Source organism: Sus scrofa, chromosome 12 (genome assembly GCF_054392235.1).
Source record: "Sus scrofa isolate SSC_HxYL_T2T_F1_AM1 chromosome 12, Sscrofa_HxYL_maternal_Yorkshire_Landrace_v2.0, whole genome shotgun sequence".
NCBI lineage: Eukaryota > Metazoa > Chordata > Mammalia > Artiodactyla > Suidae > Sus > Sus scrofa.
In genome coordinates this window covers 48,008,765-48,034,669 of record NC_139394.1, presented here as the reverse complement: position 1 = coordinate 48,034,669, position 25,905 = coordinate 48,008,765, and the positions used below count along the sequence as shown (strand labels likewise).

Sequence of the window (25,905 nt, the reverse complement as noted above, 5' to 3'; positions counted from 1 at the left end):
AGTAGTCAGAATTCTAATGATCTTAAAGCTCTGATCCTTATCATAATATCCTTAGTTGTCCAAAAAACAAACAAACAAACAAACAAACAAACAAAAACCCAACTAGCAATATGGAAGCATAAGGAATTGAGTAATTGCAAAGTAGAATTTTTTAGAAAGTGAACTGTATTTTGAAGTGTATGAACTCCAAAAGCTCCCATTTGTTGAGCATTTACAGTATATGCTGTGCTGTTTTATCCTCACAGTACTCCTGAAACATAGATGATACTTTCCCCATTTTACAGGTAAACAAACTCATACTACAGAAATTATCAAGGTGATGTAGCAAATAATGGAGGACCCACATTTTCAAGTCCGACTGGCTTCAGAGTCTGTTAGTTTCATGGTAACAGGCTGCTTCCCTGTACTTGTATTTTGGTCTTTTTTTTTTTTTTTGGTCTTTTTGCCTTTACTAGGGCTGCTCCCATGGCATATGGAGGTTCCCAGGCTAGGGGTCCAATCGGAGCTGTAGTCACCGGCCTACGCCAGAGCCATAGCAACGTGGGATCCAAGCCGCATCTGCAACCTACACCACAGCTCACAGCAACGCCGGATCTTTAACCCACTGAGCGAGGCCAGGGATCGAACCCTCAACCTCATGGTTCCTAGTCAGATTCGTTAATCACTGTGCCACCACAGGAACTCCTTTTGGCCATATTTTGATGAAATCGTTTTTATAATATACACTACTATGCTTTAAAATTGTATGATAAGTATGATTTAAGTTTTTATTTGATGATTAGAAATCATCATATGATCATCTGCTGTGATATGATCATCTGCTGTGATATGCTGCAGATGGAGAAATTGGTATGGAGTTGTAACTGACAGTAGCAGGTAACACTGGAACTTAATTTCATGGAAATGATTTACCTTTCTAAAGGAGGTAGAGTAAATGGGCCCTTAATTACGACCAAGTAGGAATTATAACATAAATTACCTAGTGTGTCAGTGGATCAAAGACTAATATAGACAGAGAAAAATAACTGTCTTTGCTTATTGGTAGCTGCATCTTTGCTTTGTCTGTGTTGTGTGAACAGCGGTCTTCCGTTAGTCAGCTTAGTTCATTCTTACATTGTTTTCCAGCAGGTGTGAATGAGAACATACATTGTAATTTGAGAATTTGTACTAAGGTTTTTTTTTGTGGAATTGGCTAAGTTCAAAGTCCTATTTTTTAATAAAAATATGGCATTTCTGTAATCATGATGGTAGGCAACAATATTCTTCAACCTTTCATCAGGATTCCCGGTGCAAAGAAAATTAAAATTTTATTTCATGGTATAATATGATTGATAATTTTGGGTACTTTTTTTTTTTTTTTTTTTTTTTTTTTTTTTTGTTCATACTCGTGGTATATGGAGGTTCCCAGGCTAGGGGTCCAATCAGAACTGTAGCCACCGGTCTATACCAGAGGCAACAACAACAAGGGATCTGAGCCACGTCTTTGACCTACAGTACAGCTCATGGCAACTGGATCCTTAACCCACTGAAAGAGGCCTGGGATCGAACCTGAGTCCTCATGGATGCTAGTTGTGTTTGGTAACCACTGAGTCATGATAGGAACTCCCCTGAGTAATGTTTATACAATGAAACAGTGTCTTCATGAGATCTTTTGAGTTTTACCATTACTTATTCATTTCTGGTTGAAGCAGTAAGGTAACGAACACTCAGTAATAGGAGGTATTACAACTATAAAAAATAAGAACATATAGCCCCTTCTTTGTTTAGGTGACGACTAGACCAGTCTTCTGAAATAATCTTACATTGAAAGTAGAAAATGATCAGAAGAATAAAATGATTTTTAGTTTATCCAGGTATGAATTGCTTAAATGAAACAGCAAATGTGTACCTCTGAAAACTCTAAAAATTTTCTAGTCACAAAAGATTTTATCTTGCAGCATTAGCACATGTAAAAATATACAACTTTTGTGTATTTCCTGAATCTAGTTCACTGTTTCCAGAATAGAAGTTAAGTGTCTCCAGAAATAAGCTAGTTTCTTTAGCTTTCAGGGAGCAGACTGCTCAGAAAGGGGATCTGTAAAATTCATGTTTCAGACAACTACATGTGCTGTTTCATTTAGCTTGTGCCAGAAATAGAAGCTGATCTTATTAGAGGGCCACTCACCTGAAAGTCCATTATGATGGTTTAATTTAGGTGGGGTTATTTTATGACACTGCGGTCATAGTATTAGGTGACTTAAAATATGCAAGAGACTAGAATGGCAGTTCTTTCTAAAGATTAATTTTATGCCTCGTGTGTAATAGATGAATGAGTATTATGAACATTTGTTGTGCTTGACCATTCTACCTGTCTACAGATGTTTCTCTTTTCGGATTAACATTGGCTTTTGATATTTCTGTCCTTTCCTTTAATATGAGTTACAGATTTTAAGATAATTTTATTATTCTGCTGAAGTATAGTATACCATGTTCTGTGGCTCATAGTACTCTTTTATATAACTGATTCCCTGCTTTCTCCACAGAAGTACTGTACAGTGAACTAATTATTTCGTAGTGGGAGAGTCCTGAAGAATATCTTAAGTGACATATCACCAAAAGCAGAAGACTCAGTGACTTTAAATGTTCCCTTTGATTCTTTTACATATCCACTGGTTTTTTTTTATGGTTTCTTACTCTTTTTCATAGTTTAAAATTTCTTTTTAAATGTCTAATTATTCAGAACATACTATATATTTTCTTTAAGATTATTAAATGATCTCATATGTATGCGCCAACTCTCATTCATTGTGAATTGTTGCTCCCTGTTTTGTCAGCTTTGCAAATTTATCTTTAGTGCAATCTACATTTTCTTTGGGAATACCTTACAGCCAGCCTGAGGCTGTGGGAGTATCCTAGTGATGCTTTTGCATTTGCTTTTGCCAAGTGCCCAGTTCTGTACCTATATTTTTGTTAATTTCTCAGTCCTCGATTGTATGGGTCGTGTAAACGTGGACCTGCCTTATGAAGTGATAGTCTTGGGTGACTTTTCCTCCTACCCAAAATTTAGGCAGATCAGACAATCTTCTTATGCTGGAAGTTTTTTCCCACCACTTTCTTTTCTTTCTCTCTCTCTCTCTCTGTGTCTCTCTCTCTTTTAGGAAGTTGATAGGTCTCTCTAGCCATGTTTTATGCAGGGGCCTGATCCTACTTCCTGCATTATTAGGGTACAAAGCATTGTACCCAGTTTCATGTGGATGTTTAGCCCTAAATCCCTAGGGGAAGAAGAACCCCCAATGAACTCTCATTCACCCGTCCTTTGTTGGCCAGATGATGCCTTCAAAACCATCTCTGGTTTTCGGTTTCTTTTTCATTTCTGGACTTGGGTGGGTAGACAGTGTTTCTTTCACTTTATTTCAATACATTTTAAATACCTTTTTGATGTTACTCAGTTTACCTGTTCTTCCTAGATGTTTTAGTGATAAGTTTTCCACTTCATTTCTTTTGCCTAAGCTACCCTTTGATTTCTCTGCTTTATAAATGATATTTAAGCTTCAAAAAGTACCCCTTCCTATGGTAATAACTGGAGTGTAAAAGGAATTAAACTCTTCTAATGTTTTCACAAACATCCATGCATTACCTTTTCAAAAGTTGGTGTTGCTGATTTACAAAGTTATGTTTCCTAAGGAGTCATAGCCCATATCTTTAGGCCCTTTGTAGCAGCTGTAGAATTGGTAGCATGTAAGTCAGTTTTGAGGACCTGCTCATTCCCAGTGTGAACTGCTAAGCTTTTCTCACCCTGATGATAAGGAGAACATTAGCATATATGCTTAGCATAGAATAATTTTAATGTTAGCTATACATCTGTAGGCTAAAGTGAGGGAAAGAGGAATTTGAGAAGAAATAGCATTGATTTCATTTTTAGCAACTAAAGGTTTAGTATGATGATTAATGTCAATTTTAAATTATACTAAATGGTTACAATTTGAACTAATATGAAAAAATCGTGTAGTATTTATGCTTTTTCACCATCTCTCTCTGTATGACAATTAATAATTCCATTATATTGCTTACATTTTTTGATATCTAATAATTAAAATAAGCATGCCTCATTAGGAAGCACACTTCAATAGATGAGCAGTACCAACATTTTTTTTTGGTCTTTTGTCTTTTTCAGGGCCGCACCCGCGTCATACAGAGGTTCCCAAGCTAAGGGTCCAGTTGGAGCTACAGCTGCCAGCCTATGCCACAGCCATAGCAACGTGGGATCCGAGCCATGTCTGTGACCTACACCAAGCTCATGGCAATGCTGAGTCCTTAACCCATTGAGCGAGGCCAGGGATTGAACCTCATGGATACCAGTCGGGTTTGTCAGCCACTGAGTCATAATGGGACCTCTGAGTACTGACTTTTAAAAAGCTTGCCTCTGTGGTGGTTACTAAAAAAGGAAGAAAATTTTAACCTTTTAAAAAAAAATTTTTAGATGAAAGTGAATTTTCTTTTTCTTTTTCTTTTTTTTTTTGTATTTTCTAGGGCTGAACCCATGGCATATGGAGGCTCCCAGGCTAGGGGTCTAATTGGAGCTGTAGTTGCCGGCCTTCGCCAGAGCCACAGCAACGCCAGATCCAAGCCATGTGTGCTACCTATACCACAGTTCATGGCAACGCCAGATGCTTAACCCGCTGAGAGAGGCCAGGGATCAAACCTGCAACCTCATGGTTCCTAGTCGGATTCGTTAACCACTGAGCCACAACAGGAACTCCGAAAGTGAATTTCTTTATCAGTTTAAAAACATCTATATTTTGTTAAGTGTTAAATTTTTCTACATTTTTGATAACTTCATATTTAATAAGAGGGAAGTTTTAGGTTTAGAAAGATTCTTATCATTACAAGCTTAAGTTCTTTGAGAGAGGGATGTTAATCAAATAATCAAATAAATGCATATGGACTGTGCAATGAAGAAAGACTTACTTACTTTTTTCAATACAGAGTAAATGTATCCTGTGAATGTGGATAAAATGCCATTCATGTCTCTGAGTCTAGTTTTTTGTTTTTTGTTTTTTTTTTTTTTTTGCTTTTTTTAGGGCCACACTCGAGGCATATGGGGATTCCTAGCCTAGGGGTCAAATCAGAGCTGTAGCTGCTGACCTACGCCACAGCTGCAGCAACGTGGGATCCAAGTTGTGCCTGCAACCTACACCACAGCTCGTGGCAAAGTCAGATCCTTAACCACTGAGCAAGGCCAGGGATTGAACCTGCGTCCTCATGGTTGCTAGTCAGATTCGTTAACCACTGAACCACGACGGGAACTCCATCTGAGTCTAGTTGATATAAATAGAAGTTAATAAAATTTATCTTTATTTAATTTATAATTTGAAATTTGAATTTTATATTACAGAAAAAAATTAAAAATGCGCAGAGCAGAAAGTATTTGAAATACCCATGCACCTCTTACTGTGCTTCAGCAGTTATCAGCATTCTGTGGTTCTTTTTTTTTAAATAAAAATTGTATATATTTAAGGTGTACAGCATGATGGTTTGATAGACATTGTGAAGTTTATTGTATTATCATGGTTTCTTTCATCATATCCCCTGAATTACTTATGGTCCTGTAGATTTTCATCAGAAAAATGTATACCATTTTATAGGCGTATTTTTCTCTTATAAACTCAGAGTTAGAAGACGGTTGAATTCACAGTTTTGGACTCTTCTAAGACTTCAGTTGATAAATTATTTTTGGCTTTTACTCTTCAGGTTACAGGAATTGACTGTTTGTTCAGAAGACAATGTTGATGTTCATGACATAGAATTGTTACAGTATATCAATGTGGATTGCGCAAAATTAAAACGACTCCTAAAGGGTAAGTTTAAATGTATGATATATCTGAAATTAATTAATGCAGGTAAAAAGACAGTATTTCAGATATACTAATTATACTAACTGTGTGGAGCTAAGACATCAAAGTGGATTTTATAATGCCAGTGTCCTTGTGAAATGGACAGTAATGTTTTGTTTGAACAATTCTTGAACTTTTGTAAACAATACACTAGAAAAAAATGAACATCTTAAATCTTGGCAGTGGAAAGGCTCAACTACAGTTTTTGCTTTTAATAAAGAGAATGTGGGAGTTTCCATTGTGGCGCAGCAGAAACGAATCCTACTAGGAACCAAGAGGTGACAGGTTCGATCCCCTCGCTCAGTGGGTTAAGGATCTGGCGTTGCTGTGGGCTGTGGCGTAGGTTGCAGATGCAGCTCAGAGCAATAAAATATATATACATTGACTGTAGACTACTGTGTATGACACATTTAAGATGTTATAGAGGTAAAGTTGGTGAATATAGGAAGGCAGAAAGACTCTAGAGCACTGTGAAGTGTAATGCTTTATTTGGAAATCAAAGAGTAAGAGCAAAGATGGTTGGAGGGATACATTTGCAAGTCTAGAAAAAAAATTGACATTTTTCAAGATTATTTAGATAATTTATAATTTAAGAAGTCATCTTTTTTTTTTTTTTTTGGTCTTTTTGCTATTTTTTTGGGCCACTCCCATGGCATATGGAGGTTCCCAGGCTAGGGGTCTAATCAGAGCTGTAACCGCCGGCCTACGCCAACCAGAGCCACAGCAACACAGGATCTGAGCTGCGTCTGCAACCTACACCACAGCTCATGGCAATGCCGGATCATTAACCCACTGAGCAAGGGCAGGGATCGAACCCTCAACCTCATGGTTCCTAGTTGGATTCGTTAACCGCTGCGCCACGATGGGAACTCCAAGAAGTCATCTTTATCTTAGCAAAATATTTATATAAATGTAATAAGTACTTGCATCCCTTCCTTATAAGTCCATGGGGGAGTTCTCTGCCAAAAGACTGTTAGCAGTAAACTAGTTTATAGGAGGATCATCTTTTCCAGAAGTAATTATTTTTATAGATGTGGACAATTTATAGAAAAGGAAATTACAATATATATTTATATGGAGAAATGTTGATTCTTATTTTTAAAAAGCAGTCTACTATTTTGAGCAATCAAATTACCAGAATAGGAGTTCCCATCGTGGCTTCACTGGGAATGAATCTGACTAGCATCCGTGAGGACGCAGGTTCAGTCCCTGGCTTCCCTCAGTGGGTTAAGGATCTGGTGTTGCTGTGAGCTGTGGTATAGGTTGCACATGTGGCTTGGATCCTGAGTTGCTGTTGCTGTGGCTGTGGTGTGGGCCAGCAGCTGTAGCTCCAATTAGACTTCTAGCCTGGGAACCTCCATATGCTGTGGGTGTGGTCCTAAAAAGCAAAAACAAAACAAAACAAACCCAAAACAAAACAGCAGAATAAAAGAAATGAACACATTTAATGATGGCAAGGATGTGATAAGGGCACTTTCATCTGTTGCCCAGCCCTTCTAAAAATCAGCTTGACAATATTTATCAAGAGCCATGAAAAACAGTCATCTCTCTGACTGGACGGTTTTGTTTCTAGATATTTATGTACTTTAAAGAAATAATCAGCAATTTGGAAAAATTGGAGTATAAAAGTGAAATATTGGAAATATCTTAAAAGTATAACAATTGAAAATTGTTTAAATAACCAGTTACTTAATACAGTGACTTAAATATTCTGAATGACATCAAAGCATACTCAGAAGACAATGGTTTTGCAGCCCAGTTTAGTCATTTATTAGGTCTATAACCTCAAAAACAGTTAGTTGGCTTACCTGTTATATCTGAAGGCATTAAGATTTTGAAAGAATTAGGAGTTCCCGTCGTGGCGCAGTGGTTAACGAATCCGACTAGGAACCATGAGGTTGAGGGTTTGGTCCCTGCCCTTGCTCAGTGGGTTAACGATCCGGCATTGCCGTGAGCTGTGGTGTAGGTTGCAGACGCGACTCGGATCCCACGTTGCTGTGGCTCTGGTATAGACCGGTGGCTACAGCTCCGATTAGACCCCTAGCCTGGGAACCTCCATATGCCGCAGGAGCGGCCCAAGAAATAGCAAAAAGACAAAAAAAAAAAAAAAAAAAAGATTTTGAAAGAATTAAATGTATTGAAAATACATGGCAGGTTATAATTGTTCAAGAAATAGTTATTGTGTATAGAGCTATCAAATACATGTATGAGGAATTTTTAGTGATATGAAAAAAATGGGGATATGATGTGAAATGAAAAGAATAGGTTTGATATAGCCTGTTTAATCTCAGTTATGGCAAATATATTTTTATGCATATGCATAGGAAAGGGAAAGGAAGGAAATTCACCAAACTGTTAAATGTGGTAGTCTCTGAATGGTAGAATCATAAATAATGCTTTAAATTTCCCTTAGATTGTTGTATGTTTTTTGAATTTTCTGTAAGGACCATGTATTTTGTACATTTAAAAAATATAGTTATTATTAGAAACAAAATAAAGGAAAAAACTCAGAACAGCCTTTGAAGTTGAAAGCTTTTTGCTGAGTGTTGTTTTTACTGGACTTAACCAGTGCATTTTGGGTTTATATTAAATGTCTTTACCTTTACATTGCTTATAAATAATACTGGAATAAAAGTTTGTATGTAAAGGAAAGTTATTTTTTATTAGTAGGTCTGAATTGTATTTGTGTTAACTAATTAATCTAGAGTTAATTTTAGAATTTTTTTTTTCAGAAACAGCATTTAAATTTAAAGCCTTAAAGAAGGTTGCACAGTTAGCAGTTATAAATAGCCTGGAAAAAGTAAGTTATAACTTTTTTGGCATGAAAGTTTTGTTTAATTTTTGGTTACAAATATTGCTGTCTTCAGTATTTTGAATAAAAAAATTATGACTTGAGTGATAATTTCACATTAATTTTTAGGAAGAATATATTGCGTATTCTTAGAAAGGAAATCAGAAGTTTGTGATATAATTGGAGCCATGTGATATTTTATTATACTAAGAAAATATTACATAAAAACATATGTTTTATTTGTAGGCATTTTGGAACTGGGTAGAAAATTATCCAGATGAATTTACAAAGCTATACCAGGTTCCACAGACTGATATGGCTGGTAAGGATAAGATTGATTGATTGATTGATGTCTTTTAAATCTTACTTAGGTAAAAACCTACCATTTTCCAAGTTATTTTTGTTATTAATGTGCTTTTAATCTTTTTAACCTAGGCCAGATGGGAAATATTATTTTTCCCTTTTATTTCTAGATAACATTCAACCTTTTTACTTTGCCTTGAGCAAATAGATAAGGAGGTTTGAAATGACGCTCTGATCTTTAATTAGAGTTCTGGGTTGGATGTTGATGGGTCTTCATTGTAGAGAAGCGCTTTCATGTGCTCTGAAGCTTTATTTTGTATTTAGTGTGATGTGTATAAAGTAGGAATAGCCTCACCTGGAATTCTCAAGATGCAGCTGGAAGGCAGAGAATATAGGCTTCTGGAGAGCTTTGCTAATTCCCTTTGAGAAGCTGTTCTGTCTTTGTTTCTTGGATACGTCACACTTGGCATAAGGCCCTGCACATTGAGACTAAACACAAGTGTAGGTAATCTAAAATGTGGACTTTTCTAGGATGGCCCAAGATAGCTCTTCTAACACAAAGACAATATAACATTGTTTATCTGCTTACCTGAATGAATTTATTGAATTAAGTGAATTTCCAAGCTTATCTTTTAAAAGTGTGGCCTTTGGGTTTTTGAGTAGTGCCAGCCTTTAATTTAATGTCAGAGATTTTCTTCTCATCTAATAATATCATTTAATATTTATATTTTTCATATAGAGTGTGCAGAAAAACTCTTTGACTTGGTGGATGGTTTTGCTGAAAGCACCAAACGTAAAGCAGCAGTTTGGCCACTACAGATCATTCTCCTCATCTTGTGTCCAGAAATAATCCAGGATATATCTAAGGATGTGGTTGATGAAAACAACATGAATAAGGTGAGGGGGGCAAAGTTATTTCCATTATGTCCGATTTGAAGCAATTTGTTTTACTCAAAGTATATGTAACTTTTAAGCTTAGCATTCTGTACACCTGATAGTTCAGGAGAATATCTCTAGTTGCATCATTGTAGATTTTTTTTTGTTTGTTTGCTGCCCTTAGCAGAGACATACTTGGGCATACATTTAGTTGGAGAAAAAATATGTTAGCAGTGATAGCACTCATTGATTAAATATTTAAAACAGTCACTTAGTTGTATTCTTTCACCAGAGAGGACTAGTTGGCAACATTAAACATTGTTTTCTGTAATAATCCTACAAGGGTTGGCTTACTAAAATTCATCACTTTTTGTGGTGACTTTGCATGTACTTATATTTGTGTCCACTTGGTGTTAAGGAAATAGGTAACTCATTTTAGGCATTTTAGAACCGTTTTCACAGCATTTTACTAGGTGGGCAGGGTACCACACATGTCATCGCTAGTGAAATTGGCACTGTAATGACCAATAATTCTAAGAGGCTCTTATAATTAAAAAAAAAAAAATAAGAGCTGGATATTTAATTTTACTGTTTTATTTGAATTTCTGTATGCAATTTGCTTTGATAATGTATTTTTATAATAAAAACATTTAAAAATGTATATATTTTTGCCACTTTGAGACAAATACTCATAGCTGACTAAAGCCCATGAAGTGGGCTCCTGCATCACTTGCCTGTGGATGGAGACGTTCAGATTCAGCTGAATGATTTGATAATTTGTAGAAATTTTATATAGGGAATTTATGCATTGATTGATAAACGAACTAGACAGTCCTTGTGAGTTTTTAATTCTGTGGTGCTCTGCTTAGGTTTATATCCCAACTTTTCCATTATGAAGACACCACTTTTCATGTTTGATTGTTTTGGAGTTCTTCGGAATAGTATTTTTGTTTGTTTCTGTTTTTTTGGGAAAATACACATAGATTAAAAAAACTACTCTAAATTAAATATTAAAAAAAATTTTTTTTATTATAGTTGTTTATAATGCTGTGCCAATTTCTGCTATACAACAAAGTAACCCAGTCAAACATGTATACATTCCCTTTCTTATCTTCCATCATGGTCTATCCCAAGAGGCTGGATATAGTTCCCTGTGCTGTAAAGTAGAACCTCTTTGCTTATCCATTCTAAATGTAATAGTTTGCATTTACTAATCCCAAACTCCCAGTCCATCCCATCCCTCCCCCCTTTCCCACAAGTCTGTTCTCTATGTCTGTCTGTTTTGTGGATAGGTTCATTTGTGCCCTATTTTAGATTCTGCATTTAAGTGATATATGGTATTTGTCTTTATGTTTCTGACTTACTTCACTCATTCTAAATGTTCATTGGTCATTTGTATATCTTCTGGGAATTGCTCATTTTTCCATTGAATTCTTTGTCTTTTATTGATTTGTAGGGTGTGTGTAAACATTTTTTTACTTGGTTTCTGTTTTTAAACTTTATGAGTTTGTTTTTGCTATTTAGGTATTTAAAATCTGGATGCAGTCAGTTCAGTCTTGTTCTTTTTGTCCACTAGGTTTTAGGGTCATACGTCTTTTCCCCAAGATTTTATTTATTCATTTTATTGAGATATTCACATACTGTAAAATTCACCCTTTTAAAGTTTACAATTTATTGGTTTTTAGTATACCCACAAAGTTGTGCAATGATTATCGCTATGTAAGTCCAGAATAATTTCATCATCCCTGAAAGAAACCTCATACCTATTAGCAGTCACTCCTTATTCCCCTCTCATCTAGCCCCTGGCAACGACTAATCTACTTTTCGTCTTAGGTATTTGCTCATTTTGGACATTTCAAATGAAATCTTACAATATGTGACCTTTGTGTCTGGCACTTTTGAAGAATTTTGAAATAGCCTTTTATATTTTTCTCTAGCACTTTTATAGGTTAAAAAAATTTAGATCTTTGAATCTTTACTGAATTTTAAAAATGTATTATTTTTTAAGGATTCTCACTTTTTTTTTTCTTTGTCTTTTTATGGCTACACCACAGCATATGGAGGTTCCCAGGCTAGGGGTGGAATCAGAGCAACACTGGATCCTTAACCCACCGAGTGAGGCCAGGAAACGAGCCTGCATCCTCACGGATGCTAGTCAGATTTGTTTCTGCCAAGCCAGGATAGGAACTTCTTCTCACTCTTTTCTGGTAATGTTCCTTAAGTACTAACCAGTGTTAACCATTCATAGTTGTTTTCTCATACAAACATTTAAATGAAAATATACATAAATGGGGTGGTGGTTGTTATACTCTAAAATGAAATCATTTTATGCATATTACTCTGCACCCTCCTTTATTTATTTAAGAGTATTTCTTGTCTAGCCCTCAAAATAGTTGATAGCTAACACATTTATTTAGGTATTTGGTAATATTCTGTTACACTAAGAGCCTCATATGTTCAACCATTTCACTGAGTGGATGAATAGTTAGCTTTTTTCTTTTTTCTGTTTTTTGCCTTTACATTTAATCCTTAAGTAAATATCTTCATTAATATACTCTTGTTAATTGATGCTTTAAATTCTATAAGCTAGAATTCCAAAATTGGGAATTTTCTGTGGAGGACATTTGCATTTAAAAATTTTAATAGGTATTCCTAGATTTATATTCTCCAGTATTTCTAGCATGTCACATTTTTATCAGCTCTGAATTAGAATGCCTATTTTCCTGCATTCTCACCAGGACTACATGTTTTTCAGTTTTTTAAATTTTTCCAATACAAAGGAAGAAAACAGTATCTCACTTTAGTCCTTATGATTAGTGTGGCTCAGGATCATTTCATATGTTTCTTGACTATCTGCATGTTTTCTTTTGTATAAAGTGTCTTTTGATTTCCTTTACCTATTTTTCTTTAATGTTTGTCATTCTCTTATTAACGGACTTTTTGTCTAGTAGGAACAGTAATCCTTTATTTTCAGTTGGTTGTAAATATTTTCCCAGATCATTGTTTGAATATAGTATCTTTTTTAGCAGGAGTATTTGAAGTATACTGTGAATATAACAATTACCCATACTCCTATTAATATTGTGATAAATTGCTCATCTTTTTTCTATGTATATGTGGCTTTAAAAATTGAACAAATAATATTTGCATAAATTCTCCTGTAATTCCAGATAAAGCTCAAGCCCCCTTTGATTCCACTAATTCCATTTTCTTTCCTTCCTTTCTGGGAACAGCCACTGTCAGGAGCTGGTGTACATTCTTCTAAGCTACTTCTTAAAATTTTTATGAGACAGAGATCAAGATCAAGATCCAGTTCAGTGCTTCTCAGAGTAGTCTTAAGACCAGCAGCAGCAGCATCACCTGGAAACTTGTTAGAAATGCCAATTATTAGATCCCCACTCTAGGTCTGCTGAATCAGAAGCTTTGAGTGTGGGTCATAGTTAGTGACCTGTTTTTAGCAAGTCCTCCAAGTGACTGTTGTGCACACTAACGTTTGAGAATCAATGTTCATTTGTTTGTTAAATAACTCCCCATTATCCCCTTCCTTCAGTGCCTAGCAAACACCCTTCTACTCCCTGTTTTTATGACTTTGAGCACTTTAGATACTGCTTATAAATGGAATTATATAGTGTTTGGTTTTTTTGTTGCTGACTTATTTTACTTAGCATAATGTCCTCAAGGTTCATCCACCTTGTAGCATGTGTCAGAATTTCCTTTCTTTAAGGCTGAGTAATATTCCATTGAATGTATTTATCACATTTCATTTATCCAGTTTCATCTGCCACTGGACATTTGGGTTGTTTCCACCTTCCCCCCTGCCCCTTCTTTTTTTGGCCACCCCATGGCATGTGGAGTTCCCGGGCCAGGTGTCAGATCTGAGCCACAGTTGGAACCTACATTGCAGCTACGGCAACACTGGATCTTTAACCCACTGTGCCAGGCTGAGGATTGAATCTGTGTCCTAGCACTGTAGAGACGCCACTGCTTTGTTGTGCCACAGCAGAACTCTTGCTTCCACCTTTGAGCTATTGTGAAAGATGCTGCTATGAACATGGGTATGCAAATATTTCTTGCAGACCTTACTTTCAATTATTTTGTATATAAAACCTGAAGTGTTATGGCTGGATTTATGTAAATTCTGTTTTTAATTTTTTGAGGAATTTTTGTCTAAGGTTACTTTTGACAGTTTATTTTTTGCTAGGACATATATTTTTCAATTTTGTCAGCAAGGAGTTATGTATGTAAAATAGCTATAATTTTATTTATAGTATATATAGACAGAACATATTTATTTGTAATATATGTTCTTTTCTAATTATTTTCTTCAATATGCTTGTTTATAACTCCTCATTTCTAATATTTCTTATTTTTCTTCACTCATGTTTACTAGGATTTATCTGTTCTAGTGGTCTTTAAAACCTGGGTTTTTGACTCTGTATTTTCCATGGATACTAGTCAGGTGTATTACCGCTGAGCCACAATGGGAACTCCTATTTATAGTTTGTTTGTTATTTTAATTATAGATGTATCTGTAAGGCTTTGAATTTTACTTTTTAAGAGTAGTTATGGCTTTCAGATGAAGTGTTCTCAATTTTATTAATTTCAAATCTCTTATTTCTCTTACTTGAAGATACTTTATTTAACGGGGAGGAATGCTTTATAGTTTCCAAATTGTTAGTTTTTTTTTTTTTTTAAATGTATTGAAGTATAGTTGATTTATTTACCGTGTTGTGTTAATTTCTGCTGTACAGCAGAGTGATTAAGCTACACATATATGTCCATTCCCATATAGGTTGTCACAGGATATCGAGTAGATTTCCTTGTGCTGTACAGCAGGTCCCCATTGACCATCCATTCCATGTAATAGTGTTCATATGTCAATCTCAAGCTTTCAGATTGTTAGTTTTTTTGGTGATTAAAAAAATTAATTTTTTGTGGTCAGAAAATGGTGGTACGTATTTGTATAAAAACATATTTCATGAATCTTAAATACAACACAAATCAGTATATCTATAAAAAATATACTCATAGAGAACAGACTTGTAATTGCCCAGGGTGACAGGAGGTAGAGGAGGGAAGGACTGGTAATTTGGGTTTAGTAGAGACAAACTATTACATGTAGGATGGGTAAACAACAAGGTCCTACTGTATAGCACAGGGAACTATATTCAGTATCCTGTAATAGATCATCATGGAAAAGAATATGAAAAAATACATATATGTATAACTAAGTCACTTTACAGCAGAAATTAACACAACATTGTAAATCAGCTATACTTCAATTACAGAAAATGTGTTCCGCAGTCATCAGTATAATGTGTATCATTTCATAGGGCACAGAATTTAATGTAAAATCTTTAAAACCACTCTTAGAACCACCCTGTAGGTGGCTTGAGATAGTCCCTTTGTGGGTATGCTATGGGAAAAGCTTGGTTTAGCTGGTTAGATTCCCTTAGGTAGCCAGTGTACTTTGGCAGTGTGGCAGAACTCCTCCCAGGCTTTGTAATCATGCTTAGTTAGCTCTTTATTATAAAGCAAGCAAGGAAACAAACATCAAACAAATAAAACTCTAAACAGATTAGATGAGGCTTTCATGTATACCACCCTAGTACTATAGACTATATATGAAAAGTAGTTCTTTTTTCAGTTTCTAAATTTTGTTTTTATTTATATCATTATTATTTTATTGTATTAGGTTAGGTAGTATAACAACTCAACACAATAGAATTTTATTATACTTAATGAACTAGTACTGAGCAGCTGAACTGAATAGCTCTCCAGGACAGTTCTTTTCTTTCTTAGGGCCTTGGCCAGCAAAGATGGCCATTTAAAAAACTTTTTAAAACTATAGTTAATTTACATTGTTCTGTCAGTTTCTGCTAAGACTGCCTTATTTATCTATTTATTTATTTTAGGGCTGCACCTCCAGCATATATAATTTCCTCTACTAGGGGCTGAGTCCAAGCTGTAGCTGTGGCTGGATCGGAGCCATGTCTGCAAACTTGCTGTCACTCACAGCAACACCAGATCCTTTAACACATTGAGCGAGGCCAAGGATCGAACCCACATCCTCATGGTTACTAGTCAGGTTCATAATCCACTGGGCCAGAATGGGAATTCCAAGACTGCCTGTTTTAAGAAAAAATTTTTTTTTTTTTTGCTTTTTAGGGCCGCACCCGTGGCAGGCATATGGAGGTTCCTAAGCTAGGGGTCAAATCGGAGCTTTAGCTGCTGGCCTACGCCACAGCCACAGGAATGCAGGATCCAAGCCATGTCTGCAACCTACACCACAGGTCACGGCAACGCTGGACCCTTAACCCACTGAGAAACCTGCAATGTTATGTTTCCCCTGCACCATGACAGGAACTCTCACATAGCCGTATTTAACTACAAGGGAAGCTGAGAAATACGACTTTATGTCCAAAAACAAGAGGTGAACATAGAAACCAAGGAATAAAGCAGCTAGGAGAGATGTAGGGAGTTAAGGATGGCTTAGACTGCTGTCTGCCTAGAACTCCCAGTTATTTCTTTATGGATAAAAGTTAGATATCAAGAGTATCTGTTTACTACAGTAACATTACAGGTTATATGAGCTGTAAAAATTCAGATGAAGTTTGGATAGTGGGGAAAGCTTTATGGAAGAAGTATGGAACCTTAGCTGAATTTGAAATAAGAATAGAATTTAGATAAAAGAGCAAATGTTATTGAAGCCAGGGTAATCAAGAAAATGGATGTAAAGTGGAGTTCCCATTGTGGTGCAGTGGAAGTGAATCTGACTAGTACCCATGTGGGTTCGATCCCTGCCCTTGCTCAGTGTGTCGGGATTCAGGTGTTGCCATGAGCTGTGGTGTAGGCTGCAGACACAGCTTGGGTTGCTGTGGTTGTGGTGTAGGCCTGCAGCTGTAGCCCCGATTTGACCCCTAGCCTGGGAACTTCTATATGCCGCAGGTGTGGCCCTAAAAAGAAAAAAAAAAAAAAAACAAAAAGAAAAGAAAATGGATGTAAAAATGTTGAAGGTATGGGAGGTCCCACTGTGTAAGAATCTGACTACAGCAGCTCGGGTCGCTGTGGAACTATGGTTTCAATCCCCTGCCTGCTGTAGTGGGTTGAAGGACCCTGCGTTGTTGCAGCCGTGATGTGGGTTGCTGCTCTGGCTCGTATTCAGTCCCTGGCCTGGGAACTTCCACATGCAGCATGTGGGGCCATAAAATTAAAAAAATGAAAAAAGAAAGAAAGAAAATGTTGAAGGTATGTTCAGAAAAGTTAGCTAGAGAGTGGAAAGTCCATGTGGCAGTTATAAGTGAAAATGGAGAAACTGAGCAATCTAGAAGGTGCTGTGAGCCAGTTTGTGTTTAAACTTTATTCTTTAGCAATTAGGAAAAGAAAAGATTAGGGTTAGAGGTAAGATATGCAAAGTAGTATTTTTAGCTGATGAAAAGAAAGTTCAGAGTGGGAGCTATTTCAGAGAAAATATGAGTTTATGTTTTAAAATTTTATTTACTTATATTGTGATAAAGTAGCATAAAATTCACCCTTTTAATCATTTCTAAGTGTATAGATTAGTGGTATTGAATATATTTCAGTGTTTTTGTTGTGGAGTTGTAGGAGTTCGTTACATATGGATATTAATCCCTTATCAGATATATAATTTGCAAATATTTTCTTTTATCCTGTGGATTGTCATTTCACTTTCTTGATAATGTTCTTTGAATACACAGATGTCTTTAAATTTTGATGACATCCATTTTATCTATTTTTCTGTTTTTGCTTGTGCATTTTCTGGTATCATACCAAGAAATCAATCTTCCCTGGTAGTCTAATGGTTAGGATTCGGCGATCTCAAGAAATCATTGCCAGGAGTTCCCGTCGTGGCTCAATGGTTAACGAATCCGACTAGGAACCATGAGGTTGAGGGTTCGATCCCTGGCCTCGCTCAATGGGTTAAGGATCCAGCGTTGCCATGAGCTGTGGTGTAGGTCACAGATGAGGCTTGGATCCAGCGTTGCTGTGGCTGTAGTGTAGGCAGGTAGCTACAGCTTCAATTAGCCTGGGAACCTCCATATGCCGTGGGCGCAGCCCCAGAAAAGGCAAAAAGACAAACAAAACAAAACAAAGAAATCATTTCCAAATTCGGTGTTGTGAAGATTTTCACCTATGTTCTCTTCTAGGATTTTATAGTTTTAACTGTTTATGTCTTTGATCCATTTTTAGTTCATTTTTATATAGAGAGTAAGGGAAGGATCTGATCTCATTCTTTTGCATGTGCATACCCAATTTTCCCAGCGCTGCTTATTGGAAAAAAACTGCTCTTTCTCCATTGAATGGTTTTAGCATCCTTGTCAAAAATCATTTGATCATATGTGCAAGGATTTCTTTTTGGGTTTTCTGTTTTATTCCAGCGGTCTATGTATCTGTCTTTATACCAGTACAACAGTATTTTAATTACTGTAGCTTTGTAGTAAGTTTTGAAATCAGGAAGTGTGAGTCTTCCAATTTCATTCTTTTTCAAGATTGGCTGTTTGGCTTCCTTTGAAATACCATATGAATTTTTGGATGACTTTTTCTGTTTCTGTAAAAAACACTGTTAGGGTTTGATAAGTGTGCATGGACTCTGTAGATGGCTTTTGGTAGTATTGTCATTTTAAGGGTTAAGTTTTCAATCCATGAACATGGAGATGTTTCCATTTATATCTTTTTTTTTTCTTTCTTTCAGCATTGTTTTATAGCTTTCATTGTACAAGTCTTTCACCTCCTTGATTAAGTTAATTCCTAAGTAGTTTATTCTATTTGATGCTTTCATAAGTGGAATTGTTTTCTTAATTCCTTTTTTTAGAGTAATTCTTAGTAAATAGAAATTCAGTTGATTTTTATGTGTTGATTTTGTAGCCTACGATTTTGCTGAATTTATGAGTTCTAACAGGTTTTTGGATGTTATGTGTGTTATTTTCAAGGTTTCCTTCATGTAGATCATGTCATCTGGGAACAGAAATAACTTCTTCCTTAGCGATCTGAATGACTTTTCTTTCTTTTTCTTATTTCCACTTCTCTTTCTAGTTTTTCTGGCTAGAACTTCCACTAAGATGTTGACTAGAAAACGTCTTAGTGGAAAAGTGGAGTTCCTGTTTTGGCTCTGTGGGGTACAAATCCAACAGGTATCCATAAGGATGTGGGTTTGATCCCTGGCCTCACTCAGTGGGTTAAGGATCTGGCGTTGTTGTGAGCTGTGGTGTAGGTCACAGATAAGTCTCGGATCTGGCATTGCTGTGGTTATGGTGTAGGCTGGCAGCTGCATCTCTGATTCAACCCCTAGCCTGGGAACTTCCATTTACCTGCAGTGCGGCCCTAAAAAGCAAGGAAAAAAAAAAAAAAAAGAAAGAAAGAAAAGAAGAAGTGACAAAAGCAGGCAGGCATCCTTTTCTTGTTCCTAATATTAGGGCAGTAGCTTTCACTATTTGTTAAGTATGATCTTAGCTGTGAGCTGTTCATACATAGCTTTTATCATGTTGAGGAAATTCTCTTCTAATTCTAGCTTATTCAGTGTTTCTGTCACAGGAGGATGTCAGATATTGCCAAATGCTTTTTCTGCATCAACTGTGATGATTTTTTTCCTTTTGTTTTATTAATGTGATGCATTTATGTTGATTGATTTTTGTTGTTGAATCATTCTTGTGTTCTAGGAATAAATCCCACTTGGTCATAGTGTATAATCCTTGTAATAAATACACTGCTGGGTTTTGTTTGCTAATCCAAGTTGAGGATTGTTTCATTGATATTCTTAAGGGAATTTTGTCTATAGTTTTGTTTTCTTGTAGTGTTTTTGTTTGGTCTTTGAATTAGAGTGATGCTGGCCTCATGGGATGAGTTAAGGAAGTGTTTCCTTTAATTTTTTGGACATGTTTGAGAAGGGTTGGTATTAATTATTATTATTTTTTTTTTTTTAGGGCTGCACCCACAGCATATGGAAGTTACCAGGCTAGGGGTCAAATTGGAGCTGTAGCCACAGCCATGCCAGACGTGAGCCGCATCTGTGACCTACACCACAGCTATGGCAATGCCAGGTCCTTAACCCACTGAACAAGGCCAGGGGTCTAACCTTCGTTCTCATGGACGCTGGTCAGATTCGTTTCTGCTGAGCCACGATGGAAACTCCTAATTCTTTAAATATTTGGTAGAGTATTCACCAGTGAAGCCATATGATCCTGGGTTTTTTCTTTTTTAAAAAGATTTTTATTTTATTATTTTATTTTATTTTTTTGTCTTTTTAGGGCTGCCCCTGCGGCATATGAAAGTTCCCAGGCTAGAGATTGAATCAGAGCTATAGCTGCCAGCCTACACCACAGCAACAGCAATGTGAGATCTGAGCTGCTTCTGTGACCTACACCACAGCTCACAGCAATCCTGGATCTGTAATCCATTGAGCAAGGCCAGGGATTGAACCCACATCCTCATGGATACTTGTTGGGTTTGTTACTGCTGAGCCAGGATGGGAACGTCCAGATCCTGTGTTTTTTCTTTGTTGGGATATTTTTGATTACTGATTTTATCTCCTTACTATTTATAGGTCTGTTCAGATTTTCTGTTTCTTAATTGGTAGATTGTATGTTTCTCAGAACTTGCCCGTTTGTCTAGATTATCCAGTTTGTCAGTGTATAATTTTTCACAGTTTAATAATCTTTATTTCTGTAAAAACAGTAATGTCCTCACTTTTAATTATGATATTTAGTAATTTGAGTCTTTTTTTCTTACGCAGTCTAACTAGAGGTTTGTCAAATTTTTTGCCCTTTTCAAAGAACCGACTTTTGATTTTGTTGATTTTTTTTTCCCCCTGTTTTTAAATTCTCTATTTTATTTATCTTTATTATTTTCTTCCTTCTGCTAGCTTGGGGTTTAGTTTACTCCTTTTTTCTAGTTTTTTAAGACATGCAGTTAGATTATGGATTTGAGAGCTTGCTTTTTTTCTTCCTTCCTCCTTCCCTCCCTCAATCCCTCCCTCTCTCTCTTACTTCCATTCTTTTCTTTTCTTTTTTTTTTTTTTTTTAACAGTGCACTTTGGGCATATGCAAGTTCCTGGGCTAGGGGTTCAATAGAATCCGCAGCTGCAGGCCTACACCATAGCCATGGCAACACCTGATAGAAGGTGCATTTGCAACCTTTGCCGAAGCTTATGGGAACACCAGATCCTTAACCCACTGAGCAAGGTCAGGGATTGAACCTATCTCCTCACAGAGACAACATTGGGTCCTCAACCTGCTGAGCCACAACGGGAACTCTGAGAGCTTTCTTTACTTTTAATGTAAGCATTTCCAACTAAATATTTTCCATTTAGCATGATTTTCTCTGCATCCTGCAAGTTTTGGTGTGCTGTATTTTCACTTTGTCTGAAGATATTTACTAATTGTCTTTGTGATTTTTTCTTTGACCTTTGGTATTGTTTAATTTTTATACATTTGTGAATTTTCCAGTTTTCCTTCTGCTGCTAATTTCTGGTTTCATTTCACTGTGGTCAGGAAGATCACTTTTATTATTTCAGTCTATTTAAATTTATTAAGACTTGTTTCATGGTCTAATATATGTCTGTCCTGGAGCTTGTTCCATGTATACTTGTAAAGAACGTGTATTCTGCCATTGTTGGGTGAGTTTAGCTTTTGGGGTGTTGTATTTGAGAATGCATGTAAATGGAGATGTATTGTTTTCAGTCAGGAGTAAAGCCAAGGGGAGATATTTAGTAAGCTGCAGAAGGGGCTTGAGATGGCAAGAAGGCATAACTTTTTGTAGGAGTGGAGTTTAGAGCAGTAGAACAGCCTTAGATATATCCTTAGTTAGAAGGCTGAAGTTTGAATATAGCCCAGAGTTTTAGCTAAAGATGGAACAATTTGAGATAGACCATAACAAAGGGAGTATAATATTTGGAAATCAAAGATAATATAAAAAAGAGAATGTGATCAGCTGAATTCAGGCTTGAGAAGTTAGCTACATTGTTTGAGAAGGACTGTTTCTAATGTTCCTTCAATATTTCAACAAAGAAAAGAACAGATTCTATTTTTTTTGGTTTTGAGAAAGATTTTAATGATGACAGCTATTTAAATTATGAAATTTAAAACCACAAAAAATCAATTTTGTGTTTCTAGAGTATAAGTTTTAGAGGCTGATAATTTCCTGCTTTATTAGGTAAGTCTGAAATCTCGGGAACTTCATATATTTTCTTATGGCGGTATTTGAATTTTGTAGAAGTTGTTTCTGGACAGTCTACGAAAAGCGCTTGCTGGCCATGGAGGAAGCAGGCAGCTGACTGAAAGTGCTGCAATCGCCTGTGTCAAACTGTGTAAAGCAAGTACTTATATCAACTGGGAAGATAACTCCGTCATTTTCCTACTAGTTCAGTCCATGGTGGTTGATCTTAAGGTAACATGCTAATAACATGCTTTTTTTTTCTTTTCTACAAACTTAAAAAACATTAAATGAAAACTATACTTCTAGTATAAATATACTATTGTCAAAGATCATTGCTAAAACTAAAGTTCTGAGTTGTGTTTAGCAATGAATTCACAAGACCTGCTTTTGTTACTGTTCCTAAGGCTCAATAAAGTGGTTTAGAATATGAAGAAAACAGAATTAACTGTTGTTTCTTAAATTAGCATAAATATTCAGACTTGGGTTTAAAATAATGTAGAAATTGGGGCCTGAAAGGAATCATATGTGGTATAGTAAAAATTTTATTAGACTAATGAACCACAATATTAGTGTTTTGTTTTTCTTCTGGAAACTAAATGTTATGCCATCTGTGTGGATGATGTATTATTATTAAATACTGGTAGGAAAAAATACTGCATGACTGTTTAAAGGCTTTTGTTTTCTATTGGGATTTTTATAGAACCTGCTTTTTAATCCAAGTAAACCATTCTCAAGAGGCAGTCAGCCTGCAGATGTGGACCTAATGATTGACTGCCTGGTTTCTTGCTTTCGTATAAGCCCTCACAACAACCAGCATTTTAAGGTGAGGAGCAGTGGTTTTGATCCAGTTATGTTTACTGATGCTATTGATCCTTTATAAATGTGAAAAGACTAGAAAGATGAATAGGTTGTACCTTTATTGTTATTTCTTTCTTTTCCTTTTTTTTTTTTTTTTTTTTTGTTTTTTGTTTTTTGCTTTTTAGGGCTGCACCTGCAGCATATGGAAGCTCCCAGGCCTAGGGGTCAAATCGGAGCTGTAGCCGCCGGCCTACGCCACAGCCACAGCAATGCCACATCTGAGCCGCATCTGCAACCTACACCACAGTTCCCAGCAATGCCAGATCCTTAACCCACTGAGAGAGGCCAGGGATTGAACCCACAGCCTCATGGTTCCCAGTCGGATTCGTCCACTGAGCCACTATGGGAACTCCATGTTATTTCTTATTAGTATATGTTAAAATTAATTCGAAGACCTTAAAAATTTTTTCTTTCTTTTTTTTTTTTTTTTTTTTTTTTGTCTTTTTAGGGCTGCACCCTCAACACATGGAAGTTCCCAGGCTAGGGGTCTGATTGGAGCTATAGCTGCCAGCCTACACTACAGACACAGCAACACCACATCCAAGCTGTGTCTGTGACCTACACCACAGCTCATGATAACGCCGGATCCTTAACCCACTAAGCAAGGTCAGGGATTGAACCTGTGTTCTCATGGTTACTAGACGGGTTCGTTACCACTGAGCCATGATGGGAACTCCAAGAATTTATTCTGTTTTTTTAAAAACTTTCTTTTTGTTATTCCTTTTGTCCTCATTTATGTTAACTGTATAATTTTCTCATAAAAATAATCTGTTTTTTTTTTCCTTCCCTCTGTAGATCTGCCTGGCTCAAAATTCCCCTTCTACATTTCACTATGTGCTGGTAAATTCACTCCATCGAATCATCACCAATGTAAGTCCAAAAGGTATTACTAAATTACTTAAAATGTTTTTTACTTTTTTACTTCTTTTTAAGAAAGACGCTTTTGGTCTTCTCACATGTGATTCTACCTAATAACTGATATACAGTTTATTTTTCATTTTCAGTCTTGACCTGAGAGCCTTTATTGAGGAAGTTGGGATTTATAGGATCGAACTTCCTATAAATAGGATCCACCTTCCTTTTTTTATTAGGATTAAAAGCCCTTGAGAAAACACCACTGAAAATTTAATTTAATGTTTTCATCCCAAGCTCTTCACATATTATTTTACTACTCTTAGCCCTTTGATAGCATTTGATACTTTCTGACTTATCACTTAATGTTTAAGTTAAAAGTAGCAGTATTATGTTGTAGCCCATTATGTACATTTAAAAAATGGCGACACCATATTTGATTGTGTTTTTCAAGTTTTCTTTAAACAAATGAAATGTGAACATTTAAATAGATGTGTTTACAGGATATAAAAGCATATCAGACAAAAAAATAAGCAAACTCATTAAAAGGTAGTTGTGAAACCTTCAGCTCTGATGTGAGTATATTGAGTAGATAGTACCTGACCAGATTTGGATTATGAATTAAAAAAAATTCTGTTCTTGTCATATTTTGAAGGTTTTCAGGTTTTGTTTATCACAGCTCCACTTTTATCCATTTTTAGATATTCGCACATATGTTTAGCTTTTTCTTGTTTTTCTCTCTTAGAAGGGGTTTTAATCATTGATAATTTAGGTATATTTGTCCTCTTTATAGCCAGATTTCATTTATGAGTGTCTCTAGTGAGTTAAAAATACCTTCTCACCTTTGTTTGCCTTGTATATGTTAAGTTTTTTACCAGATTCTGCCACATTTTCTTTTATCCATTCCTTCAGGGGAGAAATAACTATTAATAAAGTTTTTTAATGACACATTCCCAGTGGGGTGCTAGGAGCATTTTTGATCAGGACAGTCCTTATTATGCAGGACTGCCTTGCATTGTAGGACATTTAGCATCCTCGGTTCTTATTTTACTAAATGCCATTAGTGCCACTTCCCTCCTCTCCCACCCCTGCTCCCAGACATTATAACTAAAAATGCCTGACAGAATGATTCCCCCCTCCCTCAACTGAGAATCAATTATAGGGAGAAGTAACATTAAATACTATTTGTTCTGAAAGGGAAAGTTTAATGAGTCTGATTACAGATAAGGTATGTTTGTATTAAAAACTTAAATTTTTTACTTTTGCCAGTGTAATGAGCCAGGACATTGTACCCTTAGGGTTTACTTTCAAGGCCATTAAAAAAAAAAGCAGTGATTTTTACCTCTCAGGTTTAAGTATAATTCAGAAATAAAATATGTTTTCTCCTTCAGCCTATAATACTAAAAACAATCCATTTATTAGAGTGGATGGTTTTACATAAGTATTTAAAGCTTATATTTAATAAACCCAAGTATATACTTTTTTGATACTCTGTGGCTAGTTACTTTAATTGTGAAATATTTTTGTCTACAATTGAATATATAGAGCACTTTCAAGCATGGACTTGGCACTGCTGTAAGTGGCTGAGCTGCTCCTTTGTGGGTTTAAAGCATGCCTGGAGTGGTACTTCATGCATGCCTCAGTGTATATGGTGAAGTGGTTGTGCATCCTTCTCCACTCTAATGAGTAGTGCATGTGCGAAGGTGGAATGTGTCTGTATCAGAGGCCACGTCAGTATGAAATCTATTTTTATAAAGAGAAACCTATATTTACTATTTAAAATATTAAGCATTGGAGTTCCCTTCTTAGCTTAGTGGTTAACGAACCCGACTAGGATTCATAAGGATGCAGGTTCAATCCCTGGTCTTGTTCAGTGGGTTAAGGATCTGGCATTGCCACGAGCTGTGGTGTAGGTCACAGATACAGCTCGGATCTGGCTTTGCTGTGGCTGTGGTGTAGGCCGGCAGCTACAGCTCTGATTTGACCCCTAGCCTAGGAACCTCCAAATGCCGCCAGTACAGCCTTAAAAAGCCAAATAAATAAATAAAATATTAAGCACCAATAACCTTTTATAAATAGCTTGAAAAGGAGCATAAATTTGAGTCTAGGAGTTCCCATTATGGCGCAACAGTAACAAACCCAGCTAGCATTAATGAGGACATGGGTTCGATCCTTGGCCTG

The 25,905-nt window shown here is 36.2% G+C and overlaps 1 protein-coding gene across 26 annotated transcripts in view; it reads left to right on the top strand.

Annotated features, from left to right (window-relative positions):
* The window catches only part of NF1 (neurofibromin 1), a 267,698-nt gene that overhangs the window by 71,727 nt on the left and 170,066 nt on the right, over window positions 1-25,905 (top strand). For 14 of the 26 annotated variants that reach the window (XR_014821450.1, XR_014821449.1, XM_084985244.1 and 11 more), the window contains 8 exons: window positions 5,731-5,837; window positions 8,606-8,673; window positions 8,911-8,986; window positions 9,707-9,864; window positions 22,072-22,245; window positions 22,715-22,837; window positions 23,668-23,742; window positions 25,270-25,299. Coding sequence is in view for 24 of the 26 variants with exons in the window: in XM_084985244.1 (XP_084841370.1) it covers window positions 5,731-5,837; window positions 8,606-8,673; window positions 8,911-8,986; window positions 9,707-9,864; window positions 22,072-22,245; window positions 22,715-22,837; window positions 23,668-23,742; window positions 25,270-25,299 (811 nt within the window). In the remaining 2 variants the exon portion in view is untranslated. The remainder of the gene's footprint in view (window positions 1-5,730; window positions 5,838-8,605; window positions 8,674-8,910; window positions 8,987-9,706; window positions 9,865-22,071; window positions 22,246-22,714; window positions 22,838-23,667; window positions 23,743-25,269; window positions 25,300-25,905) is intronic. The other 12 variants (XM_084985250.1, XM_084985245.1, XM_021067460.2 and 9 more) reach the window with 1 other exon arrangement.